The 16337-nt window shown below is 42.4% G+C and overlaps 1 protein-coding gene across 1 annotated transcript; it reads left to right on the top strand.

Moving 5' to 3' along the window:
* The first annotated feature begins 655 nt into the window (after positions 1 to 655).
* Positions 656 to 2143, top strand: LOC115284216 (putative MAGE domain-containing protein MAGEA13P). The gene has a single exon (XM_029930904.1). The coding sequence runs from the start codon at positions 656 to 658 to the stop codon at positions 1667 to 1669; it is 1014 nt and encodes a 337-aa protein (XP_029786764.1). The 3' UTR covers positions 1670 to 2143.
* Positions 2144 to 16337: the final 14194 nt, after the last annotated feature.

Consider the following 16337-nt stretch of genomic DNA (forward strand, 5'->3'; position numbering starts at 1 on the left):
ACGGACTGGGGGTTCTCCCCACCCCTGACCCTTGGAGAACTAACTCCCTTCTCCACCCTACTTCTGCCCAGGGTAACCCTGGTACACAGTGGCCAGATGTAATGCACGCTCACTGCTCCTTGGACTACCTGATGGTCACAAGGAGCTGGAATCAGTTAGCAGGGGAATGAGGCTAAGGTTCTGCCAGGAGTTAATGTGATGATGGAGGAAGGGGTGGATCCCTACTCAAGAACAAATGGGGCCCAGCTCCCCTGCCCCTGCTATCACACAAGATAGGACCCAGGGCATGGTGATTGAACGTGGCACCCTCTTCACTTCTTCCTTTTCTGTCTCAGGGGCAGTGAGGCCTTGGTTTGAGGAAGGTGACCTCAAGTCAACAGAGCGAGGAGTGCCAGACCCTGCTAGGCATCCAGGTAAGGACAGATGACCCACGTATTCCAGAAGAGGGGATCCCCGGAGTCCCTCCAGCCCTTTTCCAATCAGGAAGACAGGAGAACCCTTAGAGTACTAAAAAAGGAAAGACCTGTTATGAAGGCCTTTGTCGGAGCTGACGAAGTTGAGTTTTTCACACCATTCCTCTCTCCCTCAGGCCAGTTGGTTGCCATCACCCACCTCCTGCCGCTATTCCAGCCTGCTGTCCCCAACACAAGCCATCATGCCTCACAGTGAGAGTCAGAGCCACAAGCTTGAAGTTGGCCTTAAGGCCCAAAGAGAGGCTGAGGGCCTGGTAGGTGCACAGGTTCCTGTAAGTGAGGAGAAGGAAGCTCCCTCTCCTCCTCTCTCTGCTTGGGTCCAGGGCACCCTAGAGGTGGTGCCTGCTGATGGAAAACCAGGTGGTTCCTCTACCACTGAAGGTGCTCCATCGAGCAAATCAGATGAGGGCTCCAGCGGCCAAAACCAGGATGCGGGTCCCTCCCAGGCTCTCCCAGATCCAGAGCCGTTGCTCCGTGTTGACCTAGACAACATGGTAGCTGAATTGATGCAGTTTCTGAGCAACAAGTACGTAACAAAGGAGGCCTTCACGAAGGCAGAAATGCTGACGGTCATCAGCGAGCACAAGAACCACTTCCCCGTGATCTTCAAGAAAGTCTGTGAGTGCATGGAGGTTGTCTTTGGCCTTGAAGCGAAGGAAGTGGACCCCATCAACCACTCTTATATGCTTGTCAGAATCCTCGACCTCAGCTACGACGGGATGCTGAGTGGTGATGACCAGGGCATGCCCAAGACCGGCTTCCTCACCCTTATGCTGGGTGTGATCTTTATGGAGGGCAAATGTGTCTCTGAGGATAGGATCTGGAGCATCCTGAACAAGATCGGAGTCTATGCTGGGATCGAGGATTTCCTCTATGGGGAGCCCAGGAAGCTCATCACTGAAGATTTGGTGCAGGAAAACTACCTGGTGTACCAGCAGGTGCCCAACAGCGATCCTCCACGCTATGAATTCCTGTGGGGTCCCAGGGCCTACGCTGAAACCAGCCAGATGAAAGTCCTGCAGTTCTTTGCCAAGGTCAGTGGCCCTGACCCCACTTACCCCCAATCCTGGCACGAGCAAGCTTTGAGAGATGAGCCCAAGCCAGCCCAGGCTGCAGCGGCCACCAGCGATGGTACTGTTGTCACAGCCAGTGAAAGTGCCAGTGTCTCGTCGACCAGTGTCTCTAACCCTGACTGAAGCCAGAGGAAGATCCCCCACTCTGTTTGAAGAGGGTAGTCAAGGTTCTCAATAGTGGGGGACTGAATTGCAGATTTTATCTTTCTTTTTTCTTTTTGGTATTTTTCAGACGTTCGTTCTTCCTTCTTAAAGGTTTGCTGGCCTCATAGTAAGTTCATGAACTACGCTGGCCACATGTTAATTAGGCTTAAGAATTGAATTTTTGTTCTTCTGAAAAACATATTGGGAAATTTCCGATCCTATTTTCTGATCTGGAAGAAGATAGCATGGCCTGGACAGTGGAATTTCCTGAGAAATACACAAGAGTCCAGCACTAGAACTGATGGGATCGAGAAATAGTGGGGGAAAGGGACAAGATGGTTACGCTAGGATTCCTGTATCCCATGTAGTCTGCTGCCTAGTAAAATTAAAGATCTATACCTGGATTTGTTTGGTTAAAGTGTGCATGAGAAATTAAATTCTTAATATAGGAAAGCCCTGGCTCACTGGCTCATTTATTCTTACAAGTGTTTTACAAGTAAGAGAAAAGTCTAGAAGAGAAAACTGCTCTTAGCAGTTCCTTCGGGATCGTGGCTAAACCAGAGAGAAATCTCCACCTGGGACACAGATGGAAGGTGCTCTGCACCCTCGTGCCCAAGCCATCGTGGTAGAACGCAGTGCCCAGATCAAGTGTTCCATGTGCATTGTCCACAGGAGTTCCTCAGAATAGGGCCACAGTCCTTTGAGGCGGTGCCTGGGGGCTGGCACTTTTTCTGGGAGAACAGAGAGCCCATGCCTTTGAAAGTGCCTTTTAATTAGGTTATCTTAAGTGTGGTTTGGCCAGTTCTAAGCAATGGCTAGAATTTCGGTGGGGGGTGAAATGAGTGCAAACTGTGGTTTGGATGGAAGACCAGCTGGGAGGGAGAGCCCTTGACTCCTATTCTAGGAGCTCTGACGTTGCATCCTGCTGGGGAAGACGTCCCCGTAGCCAAATTAAATAATATACCCACTTACAGGAACAGTTTCCAGAGTTTATTTACAAAGCAGCCCCTTTTGGCTCACACAGGGGTTTGTGTCCTGGAGTGTCATGGGAAACACACAGAGGAGAGAGAGAGAGAGTCTGGGGACAAAATCCTCTTAGAAATTACTGCTATTTGGGGCACCTGGGTGGGTCAGTCAGTTGAGCAGCTGACTTAGGTTCAGGTCATGATCTCACGGTTCATGAGTTCAAGCCCCGCATCGGGCTCTGTGCTGACAGCTCAAAGCCCACTTCAAATGCTCTGTCCCCCTCTCTCTGCTCCTCCCTCACTTACGTTCTGTCAAAAATAAACATTTGAAAAAAAAGAAATCACTGCTGTTTATTAAAGATCCAGGTTCCTCAAAAAATTAAGAATAGAACTACCCTGTGACCCAGCAATTGTACGACTAGGTATTTACCCAGGGGATAGAGGAGTGTTGTTTCAAAGGGGCACATGCACCCCAATGTTTATTGCAGCGCTATCAACAATAGTCAATGTATGGAAAGAGCCCCAGTGTCCATCGATGGATGAATTGATAAAGAACATGTGGTACATATACACCATGGAATATCACTCAGCAATCAAAAAGAATGAGATCTTGCCATTTGCAACTATGTGAATGGAACTGGAGGGTATTATGCTAACCGAAATTAGAGAAAGACAAATATCCTATGACGTCACTCAAATGAGGACTTTAAGATACAGAACAGATGAACACAAGGGAAGGGAAGCAAAAATAACAAAAACAGGGAGGGGGACAAAAACATGAGAGACTCTTACATATGGAGAATAAACAGAGGGTTGCTGCAGGGGTTGTGGGGGGGAGATGGGCTAAAATGGGTGAGGGGCATTAAGAAATGGACTTCTGAAATCATTATTGTACTCTAGGCTCACTACTTGCATGTAAATTTTAAAAATGAGTTTTTTTCAGAGTTCCTGGGTGTATTTTTTTATGGACCCAAGTTGTTTATTTTTTTTAAATAGTTTATTGTCAAATCGGTGGGACTGTAAAAATGAATTTAAAAAGAGAAAATAAAATTGACCCTTGAACAACAAAAAAATTTTTTAAATTATATCCAAAAAAAGCCAAGCACTTTACCAGGTACTTTACTTACACCATACATCATTCTAGGAGTCCTACAAGATGGGGCTCATCACACCTACTTCCCAGTAAAGACCTAATGCTCATAGCTCTTGGCAGTTTGCCCCAGGTCACATGTCCAGTAAGTGACAGGGCTGAGACTAGATCCCTAGTCTGAATTCACCTAAACCCAGGCTGTTCTCACTCTTCCCAGCCTGAGGCTCCCCGTTTGTCTTTTGGCTCATTTCTCTTCTCTACTCTATAACGTCTTTCAGGCAGGAAAAAGGACCCTGTGGCCAAAGAAGGACGTAGACAATGAGAACCAAACACTGGTTGTGGACTCTCTGGGCTTTATTTCCCTACCGTCTGGCCTGCCTGAGCCCCAGAGCTCCTTGGAAGGTGACTGCCCAGGTGCTGGCAGGTGTCCCGTCCCGGCACGTTCCTACATGATGGCACCCTTCCCCTGCTCTCCCTCTGTCTGCCTCCCGATCCAGCTCTAGAATCTGGCCTGTGACCGCTCATCACTTTAAGTTCCTTTGAAGACCTGTGCTCCCAATGGAACAGCCCCAGTCACCCGTCTTTCCCCAGACACGGGGCATCCTTACTCTCTGCAGAAGGATGTCCCCCTGGCTGGCCATCCCTCCTTCTGGAACCCGGATGGCAACAGCCCCTTAGCAGGAAAAGTGTACCTTGGAGGATGGTCAGATGCCTGAGCGCCCCTCCTGGCAGCTGCAACACATTCTCAATTTGTTTTTCAAATGAGCTGGCAAGTAGAGTGTGATTTGCTGATAAACTACTGGTTCATAGGCTATAAGCTTGATGTTAGGGAGGGTTTTTGAAACCACACTGGTATTTGCAAGACATCCTATTTGAAACAGGCCACTGAGGACATGAGCAGATGAACAAGCTCACCTAGAGCGTCAAAAACCAAAACCTCTTTCCTAAGGAAAGACCACAGAATCCATGGTGTAAGCAAACTACAGGGGCTGAATTTCGAAAACCCCAGAGTCCTAGGAGGAAACAATGGTTCTTTAGTGGGTATGTTAGCACTGGTTTATGAAAACAAAAGTTGGGGTGCTCAGGTCGCTCAGTCAGTTGAACATCGGACTCATATGATTTTGGCTCAGGACGTGATCCCAGGTTCAATGGACTCAGTGAGGAGTGTGGAACCTGCTTGGGATTCTCTTTTTCTCCCTCTGCCCCTTACCACCCTCACACTCACACTTGTGTGCTCTCTCTCTAAATAAAAAAGAAAAAAAAACTTAAGGGGCACCTGGGCAGCTCAGTTGGTTGAGCGTCTGACTTTGGCTCAGGTCACAATCTCATTGTTCTTGATTTCGAGCCTTGCCTCAGGCCTGCTTCTGATTCTCTCTCTCTCTCTCTCTCTCTCTCTCTCTCTCTCTCTCTCCCTCTCTCTCTCTGCCCCTCCCCTGCTCATGTGCTGTCTGTCTCTCTCTCAAAGTAAATAAACATTTAAAAAACGAATAAAAATATTTTAAAATGTGATTTTGATTACTGATAATAAAATGCACATTTTCTGGATGGTTTATTTACAATATTAATTAACCTCTTGCCGGATTCTGCCCACCTTCAACATGCCTCCTGCTTGTATGAGTAGAAAGAAAACACAATACAACCCATTTCATGAGCTATGTGTAGCTCAGCACCTTTCCTTACACTTTCAAAGACAACACTATACAGGTAAGAATCGGTCTTCTTTTTAAAGCCCTCTCTCCAGAGAAAGCATTCACATATTTTAAATGAGGGAATGATATTTACATCTAAATCATATTCTCCATGATTTCATTGAATCAAATTTTGATAGGAAGCATAACATACAGACAATTTTAGGAGAGGGAATTAGAATTATCACACTCATTACTAGGAGTGTTGTTTACGTCTCTTGTCAAAGCTCGTAATAAGTAAATCATGCTAATTTAAAAATAGATTCTTCAGTCATTACCGCAATAATTCTGATAGTGCCTGAAATGCACTTTTGTTTTCCTGATTGATGCAACAGCTTCATAAGAATGTTTGTCCTTCCTTCATGGACTAGCACACAACTATCCACACAGCTTCTCAACACACATTTACCTTTTACAAATTAAATACCATGAAAAAGTGCTGATTCCTAGGTTTTTTTTTTTAGCAATCTCTCACAGACTCACATTCTGCACTCAACAACTGTACCATTTTCATGATTTCATTCACACACTGCCCAACATTCTCACACTGCCCAAACAAAGCCATTAATGGTCATCCATGTCATTCCGTATTATTTGTGTGCCCTAGGATTTTACTGTATTATTTTTTCTTCTCTTTTACAACAACCACATGGCCTCTTTCCTTAAGTGAGCATTTTCTTTATTTTTTGGACCATGGCACTCTTTCTGAAACTAATCATAATCCCAGAATTTTACCAAGTGATTTGGATCCAAAGGTGTTCCTATAGATTTTAGCTTGCAAAATACACACATATTATTTCTTTGCAATGGAATCATCTCATAATACTTTTGCTTTTTCCCTTATAGAATATAGGTTCACATTCTCTAAAGAAAGATGCAAGTGAATTAATTACCAGTATCTACCAATACCACTTTTTTTACCAATGCCACAGAATACTGAGCTAACCTTTTCCCCCTGCAAAATTAAAACTGCGCCTTAAAAAAAAAAAACAACTGTGCCTCATTTTCCCACATTACTTTGTTGCCTTTATATGCATTTGTAGTAGATCTAAATAAATTGAAGACTATATCCAAATACAAATTACTAATACATCACTTATGATTGTAAGTGTCCTGTCATTTCTGCAGACTTCTGTAAAGCTTTTTCTGCAAGTGCTCAGTGTCATACTTTAAGCTGGGTCTACAGTAGAATGAATATTTGTGTATTTCCCAAGTTCATGTGTTTGGAGGTGGGGCCTCCGGGAAGTATTCCGTTCATAAAGATCGAGCCCTTGTGAATGGGACAATACCCTCCTAAGACGCCGGAGAATCAGCTCACTCTCTTTCTGTTGTTAGGACACCAAGCAGTCAGCCGTCAACGGCTTGGAGGAGAGCCCTCACCAGAACCCAGCTATGCCGGGATCATGATCTCACAATTCTAGCCTTCAGAACTGTGAGAAATAAAATTCTGTTGTTGATAAGCGACCCAGTTTAGGGTAGTATGTCATAGGAGCCTAACATATCTAAGCTAAGACAGTATCCAAAGCTTTTGGTTTATAGCAGTCTTTTTTTTTTTAATGTTTATTCTTTTATTTAAATAGTTTGTTACCAAGTTGATTTCCATATAACACCCAGTGCTCTTCCCCACAAGTGCCCCCTCCATGTCCATCACCCCCTTTCCCTTCCCCCCTCCCTCTTCAGTCCTCAGTTTGTTCTCAGCATTCAAAGTTCTCTAATGATTTGCCTCCCTCCATCTCCCCAACTCTTATCCCCACCCCCTTTCCCCTTCCCATGGCCCCTGTTAGGTTTCTCCTGTTAGACCTATGAGTGAAAACATATGGTATCTGTCCTTCTCCACCTGACTTATTTCACTTAGCATACAGCAGTCTTTTAACAAGAAAAATCATGGCTATTTAAGCTTCTCTGATCTTTTCCAAAAAAGTTTTTGATTCGTTGATAATCATTTTTCTAATTTCAAGTTCATCAAGTTCTGCCTTTATATATGTTGTTACTATCCTGTTTGCATTGGATTTAATTCACATTTTCTTTGTAGGGTTTAAGGTGAAAGCTGATATTATTGAGTCCTTTCGTCCCTTCTGATACAAGCATTTAATGACATAAATTTTCCACTTACCACTGCTTTAGCGAGGTGTAGTAAATTTGGATTTGTATTTAGGTTTTCAGTCAGTCCAAAATATTTTCGAATCTCCTTCAGTTTTTCTTTAGTAAAAACTGTATTATTTGATTTCCAAATATCTAGGGATCCTGCTGACAAAAACATAAATAAATGTTGAAGCCTTAAATGCCAGCGTGAGGAGTCTGTGCCTAATGTGCTGAGCAACGGGGAGCCACTGATGATTCTTGAGAAGTATACTGACAAGATCGGAGCTATGTTTGATAAAAACCATTTTTGAGGGTGTGATGGAGGCAGGAAGTAGGTAGGAAGCTAGGGGTCAGCTATTCATTCTACCCGGCTGTGCTGTACTGTGCACTACGACTATTAAATTTCTGTTTCTGAAAGACCCTGTCTCTGGGGCGCCTGGGGGCTCAGTCAGTTGAGCGTCTGACTTCGGCTCAGGTCATGATCTCACAGTTCGTGAGTTCGAGTCCCACATTGGGCTCCGTGCTGACCGCTAGCTCACAGCCTGGAGCCTGCTTCAGATTCTGTGTGTGTGTCTTTCTCTGTCCCTCCCCTGCTTGCACTGTCTCCCTCCCTCTCTCTCTCTCTCTCTCTCTCTCTCTCTCTCTCTCTCTCTCTCTCTCAAAAATAAATGTAAAAAATTTTTAAATAATAAATGAAACACCCTGTCTCTAAGTAGTCAGATCACTTTGAATTTAAATCCCAGTTTAAATATACCAGTAAATTTACTAGTTCTTGTCATCTGCAAACCGAATTAGCACACGCTTTATCTATGTGAATAACTGGCTTAACCATTGTTACGGCTAAGCCCGTTAAATTGCTCAAATTGGGGTAAAATCATTGTTAGTGGAATAGATATTTACATTTAATATATGCCTTTCAAACTAGAAGTAATTGCTACTTAGCTACTTAGAACCTAAAACATAATTGTCATGAGGCATAATTAGGATGAAATCAGAATCTTATAAATCTCTGCCTAATTATTCTGAATCATGTACCTGAACATCTGGCTGCTATATATTTTCGCAAGTCATTCCTGCTGTTTTAAATCAAAACATTTACTTCAACAAATCTCTTGGAGCTTACAAATACCGTGGAAGTAGAACAATCCTCAGCCAACATGTGTGGCTTAAAAAAAGTAAGCAAGACTGGCTGAGCTGGCCTCAGAAAATAACATTCCATTCTAGGCAGCAAAGATTAGGCAGTTTTCTTTTTTTTTAAGTTTATTTTCAAGTTGGTGTCCATATAACACCCAGCGCTTCTCCCCACAAGTGGCCCCCACCATGACATCACCCCCTTCTCTCTCTCCCCCTCCCCCTTCAGTCCATGGTTCGTTTTCAGTATTCAGTAGTCTCTCATGTTTTCTGTCCCTCCCTCTCCCCAGCTCTCTTTCCCCCTTCCTCTCCCCATGGTCCTCTGTTAGGTTTCTCCTGTTAGACCATGAGTGCAAACATATGGTATCTGTCTTTCTCCGCCTGACTTATTTCGCTTAGCATGACATCCTCAAGGTCCATCCACTTTGCTACAAATGGCCAGATTTCACTCTCCCTCATTGCCATGTAATACTCCATTGTGTATATATACCACATTTTGATCCATTCATCAGGTGATGGACATTTAGGCTCTTTCCATGACTTGGCTATTGTAGAAAGTGCCGCTATGAACATTGGGGTACATGTGCTCCTATGCATCAGCACTTCTGTATCCTTTGGGTAAATCCCTAGCAGTGCTATTGCTGGGTCGGAGCTCACTAAACTCCATACATGAAAAATGAATAATCCAGTGAAGAAATGGGCAGAAGACCTGAATAGACACTTCTCCAAAGAGGACATCCAGATGGCCAACAGGCACATGAAACGATGCTCAGCGTCACCCATCATCAGGGAAATACAAATCAAAACCACACTGAGATACCACCTCACACCAGTCAGAGTGGCTAAAATGAACAAATCAAGAGAATATAGACGCTGGCGAGGGTGTGGAGAGACGGGCACCCTCCTACACTGTTGGTGGGAAAGAGTCGGCAGTTTTAAAGGCTTCTGTTATCTTGCCAATACAGCTAAGAGTGACAACATCCATGTTATACAGGCAGGAAGTTCAGATGTTCTTTTGAATATCTATGTAAGGAAATAGTGATGATTCCATCATGAATGGGTGAAAGGCAAAGCATTTGAAGCCATGCCCTGAACTTGAAAGAACCTGGCAGTGCTCAGAGGCACCTGGGGGGCTCAGTCAGTGAAGCATCCAACTCTTGATTTTGGCTCAGGTCATGGTCTCAAGGTTGGTGAGTATGAGGCCCACATCAGACTCCGTGTTGACAGTGCAGAGTCTGTTTGGGATCCTCTCTCTCCCTCTCTCTCTCTCTCTCTGCACATCCCCTGTTCTCTCTCCCTCTCAAAATAAACAAACTTGAAAAAATTTTTAATTAAAAAAATAAAAGGATCTGGTAGGGCTTTCATTTTTCTTGCTTGGCTCTTCACAGATATGAAGCATAAGAGAGACTCTTGAATCATAAATTGGATCCACAACCCTCATCTTGAAGTTACCTAGGAGCTTTCAAAGAACACTCCAAAACTTTGTCAAGGACACTCTCTCTGCCATTCCATCAATATTGCTTTTATTCCCAGAGTGGCTGTTAACATTTCAGGGTACAGATCTCCTTCAGAACTCTATGAAGTACAGGAAATGGAAACTCTTGCCGAGAAAATTCTCTCATTTGTGCATAAAACCCCTAATTTTGTCTACAATTTCAGAGATGGATAGATTCCTCCCTGTTATGAGTTGAACTGTGGAAGTCCTAACCCCCAGTACCTGTGAATGTGACTATATTTGGAAAGAGGGTCTTTCTAGATGTCCTCAAGACATTAGGGGTGGGCCATAACCCAGTATGATTGAAGTCCTTACAGAAAGAGAGAAAACAATGGGAAGAGACAGACACACAGGAGAATGCCATGTGAAGACAAAGATCAGAGCCGTGCTCCCATAACCCACGGGACGCCCCCCCTTGGAACACTCAGAAAGAACAAACAATGTATGGACATCTTGATTTCAGACTTCCGACCCTCAGAATCGTGAAACAATAAATTTCTTTTATTTTCTGCTATGCAGTTTGTTTCCGCAGCCCTAGCAAACAAATACCCTCTCAGGTCCCATCTGTTATTAAAAATGTTTTGTAGGAAGCTACGAAAGCCAGGATCCTTCCATTTTCAGATACCTGTTCAGCAGCCAGACCTAAGGTACCTTGAGGAGACTATAAAGCAAATTTTGCTGCAACTTCTATGACTAAGACTACAAAATATTATGCCTTTTAAGAAGCACTGCATAGTTTAATGAAGTACTAAAGAATGTGCTTTGAAACCCCGATAGGCTGGTAGCAGAAATTTCATTACCGTGTTCAGATTCTCCATATGACTAACCTTTGCTTACTCATTGATTCATGTGTCTTGTCCACGAGCATCGAGTTGAATATCAAATTTGCAGCCGACTCACTTTTTAATGGATATTCAAACACACTCTTTTTCCAGGGCTAAGTACAAAAATTATTTTTAGTGAAATAAAATGTAGGCACAAGGCAAATAAATTTGTATCTACAACAGTGTTAGTATGAGTTTCTTCTCAGGTCGTTAACTAGATTTATAGCACTTTCCCATGGCCACACATCTTCGAAATATGGAAAACATAGGAGTTTAAAGATGGCTGGATGCAGAAATAGAAAATCAAACAATATAAGGCACAGCATCATATTTTGAGGTCCAAGATGGTGTTAAAAATTCATGAAAAAGAATAGGGTTCCTAAGGTGAAAACATTTTTAAAACCGTTTCCGTTAAATTCATTTTAAGTTTGTTAATCTCTAGAAGAAAATATAAATATACTGTCCTATCAACTTTGAGATTGGGGCTCTGTTTTAGGAAAAGTTTCCTTCTAATTTTCTTGTGTGTGCTGGTAAAAAATATTCTTCCTGTTGGGTATAAAGAGACAATATTAATACCAGGAGAATCATTTATTCATCAAATATTTGTAAAGTGTCTACTACCTATCAGACCCCCTTCTGGACCCCCTTTCCTGCCCTCAAGGAATCTCACTGATTGGAAAAGACATAAAACATAACAATTATAGTATGTGATGACAGGAGTCACCTAATTCATTCAGGATTGGAGGGAGGGAGTGTGGCGGATGGGTGCCCTAGGAAGAGGTAGAAATTCAACTGCATCTTAACATTGGCAAGTGCATTCCAGGGAGATGCTATAGTGGGAACGAAAGCACATTTAAGACACAACATGTTACATGAGATATACTTCTACTAAAAAAAATTCATTATTTATTTGAAAATCAAATTTAACTGGATGTCCTATATTTATATTGTCTATATCTGGCAATGCTTTCTGTAGAGAACGGAACATATTTCTGGGTTGTTGGAATGTCAAGTGCACTCTAAAGTTTCTGAGAGTCAGAGCTGGAAAGGTGGGCAGATGTCAGATCATGAAAAACTATGTTTTCCAAGTCAGGCAGCTTGTACTTAGGTTTTTGGTTTGCTTTATTTATTTTTATTTTTGAGAGAAGGTGGGTAGAGAGAGGCAAAGGGGGAGAGAGTGAATCTTAAACAGGATCCATGCTCAGCAAGGAACCCAACTGTGGGATCATGACCCGAGTGGAAATCAAGATTGGGATGCTCAACCAAGCCACCCAGGTGCGCCTACTTGTACTGTTAATAGTGGAAGTGGAAGGTTAGGACACATTATAAAGATCTGTGCTGGCTTCAGCCTTAATATAATTTATCTTTTAAATTAATCTGAGTATGACATTTTCACTCATATGTGGGACAGGAGAAACTTAATAGAGGACCATGGGGGAGGGGGAGGGGGAGGGGAAAATAGTTGGGGAGAGGGAGGGAGGCAAACCATGAGAGACTCTTGAATACTGAGAACAAACTGAGGGCTGATGGGGGAGGAGGAGAGGGGAAAACTGGTGATGGGCATGGAGGAGGGTACTTGTGGGGAAGAGCACTTGACAATAAACTATAATAAAAAAAAAAATCTATGAGGCGAACCTAATGTTCACATTGGAAAATCACAAGAGGGAAAAAACCCTCAAAAATCTACAGGCAAAAGTAAATCAATCCATCTTTGTAGATAGTATATTTTCCACAGAAAATCCTCTTTTTTTATTTTTACTTATTTTAGAGAGGGAGTGGGAGAGAGGGGCGAGGAAGAGAGAGAGAGAGAGAGAGAGAGAGAGAGAGAGAGAGAGAGAGAGAGAGAGAGAGGATCCCAAGTAGGCTCCATGCTCAGAGTGGAGGCCCATGCAGGGCTCAATTCCACGACCTTGGGATCAGGGCCTGAGCCTAAATCAAGAGTTGGATGCTCAACCACCTAAGCCACCCAGGCACCCCCTTTTACATGGAAAATCCTAAAGAATACACAGACACACACAAACTATTGATGCTATTAAAAGAAATTCAGCAAAAGTTCACAATATGAGATCAACACACAAAATTCGGTTGTAATTCTACATACCAGTAATGACCAACCTGAAAAGTAAATTAAGAAAATTCCATTTATGATTCATCCAAAAGAATAAAATACCTATCTGTAAATTTAACCAAAGAGGTGAATACTTTATATGCTGAAACTATAAGGTATTGCTGAAAGAAACGAAAGAGGACTTAACTAAATGGAAATAAATGCCATGCTTATGGATTGGAGATATAATATTGTTAGGATAATATTCAAACAGTACCAAAGTCAATCTACAGATTCGATGTTACCTTATTTAAATTTCATATCCTTTTTTGCAGATATGGAAAACTGTTACTAAAATTGATATAAGTTCACCAGAGACCCCAAATAGCCAGTATAATTTTAGAATAAAGAACAAAGTTAAACACTTTGCAATTTCAAACTTACTACAAATCTACCATGATTAAAATGGTGTGGTGCTGCATAAGAATAGACACATGGACCAATAAAATAGAATTAAGAGTCCAGAAATAAATCCAAAGATCTATGGCCAGTTGATTTTCAACGGGGGGTCCCAAGCCAGTCAACAGGAGAAAGACAGTCTCCTCAACTAAAGGTTTTTGGGCCATTGTATATCCATGTGCAAAAACATAAATTTGGACCCCTATCTCACACCACACACAAAAATCAACACAAAATGAACCAACACCCTAAATGAAAGAAGTATAACTCACAGAAGAAGACATAGGTGTAAATCTTAATGACCCTGGATTTGGCAATGGATTCCTTGAAAACACAAGCAATAAAAGAAAAAAATAGGTAAATTGGACTTCATCAAAATTTAAAAAGTTCTGTGCAGAGAACAGGACCGTGACAGGGAAAAGACAAAGTACAGAATAAGGAGAAACTATATGAGAACTACATATCTGATTAGGATCTCGTCCAGAACATAGAAAAACTTACAAGTCAACAATAATAATACAAAGCCCCAAACAACTCAATTAAAAAACAGATAAAGGACTTGAATAGCCATTTATCCTAAAAGATATCCAAATGACAATCACTTGGTAAGATGTTCAACATCATTAGTCATTATGGAAATGCAAATCAAACCCACAATGACTTATCACTTCACACCCACTAGGATGTCTATAATAATAAAAAAATAATACAAAATAATAAATGTTGGCAAGGATGTTGAAAAAATGCTGGTGGGAATGAAGAATGGTACAGCTACTGTGGAAAACATTTTGGTGGTTCCTCAAGTTAAGCATAGAATTACCAGGTGACCCAGAAATTCTACTCTGGGAATGAATACACCTAAGAGATTTGAAAACATTCACACAAAAACTTGCACACAAATATTCTTAGCAGCACTACTCACAAAAGCCAGAACGCGGAAACAGCAAGAGGCACCTGGTTGGCTTAGTCAGGGTCGTGAGTTTGAGCCCCGCATGGGGTGTAGAGATTACTTAAATAAAACTTTAAGAAAAATGTGGAAACAACTGGAATTTCCATCATTGGGTGAAAGAATAAACAAATGTAGTATGTCCATACAACCGGATATTATTCAGCCATAAAAGGGAATAAAGTATGGATATATGCTACGATGTGGATAAACCTCAAAAATCTTACGCCAAGTGAAAGAGACCAGACACAAAGGGTCCTGTGTTGCATAATTCCATTGATATGAACTATCCAGACTTGTTCAATCTATAGAGACAAGAATCAAATTGGTTTTGCCAAGGGCTGGGAGGAGGGTTGAATGGGGAGTGACCACTTAATGGGTACAGAGCTTCCTTTTAGGGTGATAAAAATGATTTGAACTTGATATAGGCGGTGGCTGAACAGCATTATGGATGCCCTAAATGCCACTGAAATGTACACTTTAAAATGGTTAATTTTATGTTATGTGAAATTCACTGCAATAAAAAAATGAAAGCTATCTAAATGCAATCATACAGCATGTAACCTTTTGAGAGGAGTTGTTTTCATTCAGCATAATTCCCTTGAGAACCATCCAAGCCATCTGCCTTCTGTGTCTTCAGAGAAACTGATGAAGGGGCCAGAGCCAAGCACAAAGCCAGCTAGCATGTCACGGGCATTCTCTCCCCACGTCAACACTGCTCCGTTCATATTGTATACATTTCCACCAGATGTGATGCCACTTACCAACCCTATCATCTAGTCCATGTTTCTCTCTCTTGTTTCTAAGGCTATAATGAAACTGTTTGCTGAATTCAATGAGCATCTGTATTCGCTCTATTGGTTACTATGCTGCTGTATTGAACAGTTACAAGTTTAGAGGCTTAAGACAACACAAATTTATTACCTTACACTTCTGAAGCTCAGAAGTCTGGAGTGGGCTTGACGTGGTTAAAATCAAGGTGTTGGCAGGGCCGTGTTCCTTCTGGAAATTCCAGGAGAGAACAGATCTCCTTGTCCTTTCCAGGTTTTAGAGAATGCCCACATTCTCTGCCTGCCGGCCCTTCAACAATCTTCAAAGCACCATTCCAGCCTCTGCTTCCATTATCACAGCCCCCACCCCCCCAACCCTAATTCTGCTATTAGAATTCCCGAAACTTGGGGCACCTGGGTGGCTCAGTAGGTTAAGTGTCCAGCTTCGGCTCAGGTCATGATCTCATGGTTCATGGGTTTGAGCCCCGCATCAGGCTCTGTGCTGACAGCTAGCTCAGAGCCTGGAGCCTGCTTCAGATTCTGTGTCTCCCTCTCTCTCTGCCCCTCCCCTGTTCACGCACTGTCTCTCTCGGTCTCTCAAAAATAAATAAAAAACATAAAAAAAAAGAATTCTCAAAACTTGAACCCATGGCCCTGGTATCATGACTTGAGCAGAAATCAAGGGGTGAACGCCCAACCAACTGAGCCACCCAGTCTTCCCTTTATAAGACTGATTACACTGGGCCCACCTAGATATTTCACATGGTCTGTCTCAGTTCCTTAGTTTAATCAAACCTGCAAAGTCCCTTTTGCTTTGTAAATTAACATATTCACAGATACTAGGGTTCTGAAGGTGAACATATTTCATGGGCCATTATTCGGCTTCTCACAGTATTTTTTGCTAAATTCCAGACATATTGGTCCAAGAGCATTCCTTTGATTTACCAGCTTAGTTAGTTAGCCTTTCAAGGCTCATCAGCAGAACCCATTAATTTAGCTGCAATGCACAGAATGAATTGAGTGGAAAGTGCCACAATAAACTGGACATGCCGATTATCCTGCAGAATTGTATTGTGTTGTCTGGACACACACAATATTACTTCTCTAGAGTTATAACTTCTGTTAAGGGATGAGCCCTGCCCACCGCCAT

This window comes from Suricata suricatta, chromosome X, assembly GCF_006229205.1.
Source record: "Suricata suricatta isolate VVHF042 chromosome X, meerkat_22Aug2017_6uvM2_HiC, whole genome shotgun sequence".
In the NCBI taxonomy this organism is placed as follows: domain Eukaryota; kingdom Metazoa; phylum Chordata; class Mammalia; order Carnivora; family Herpestidae; genus Suricata; species Suricata suricatta.

Bases quoted from the DNA above. Each gene is read 5' to 3' on its own strand.
- LOC115284216 (XM_029930904.1), top strand. From the start codon at position 656: ATGCCTCACAGTGAGAGTCAGAGCCACAAGCTTGAAGTTGGCCTTAAG.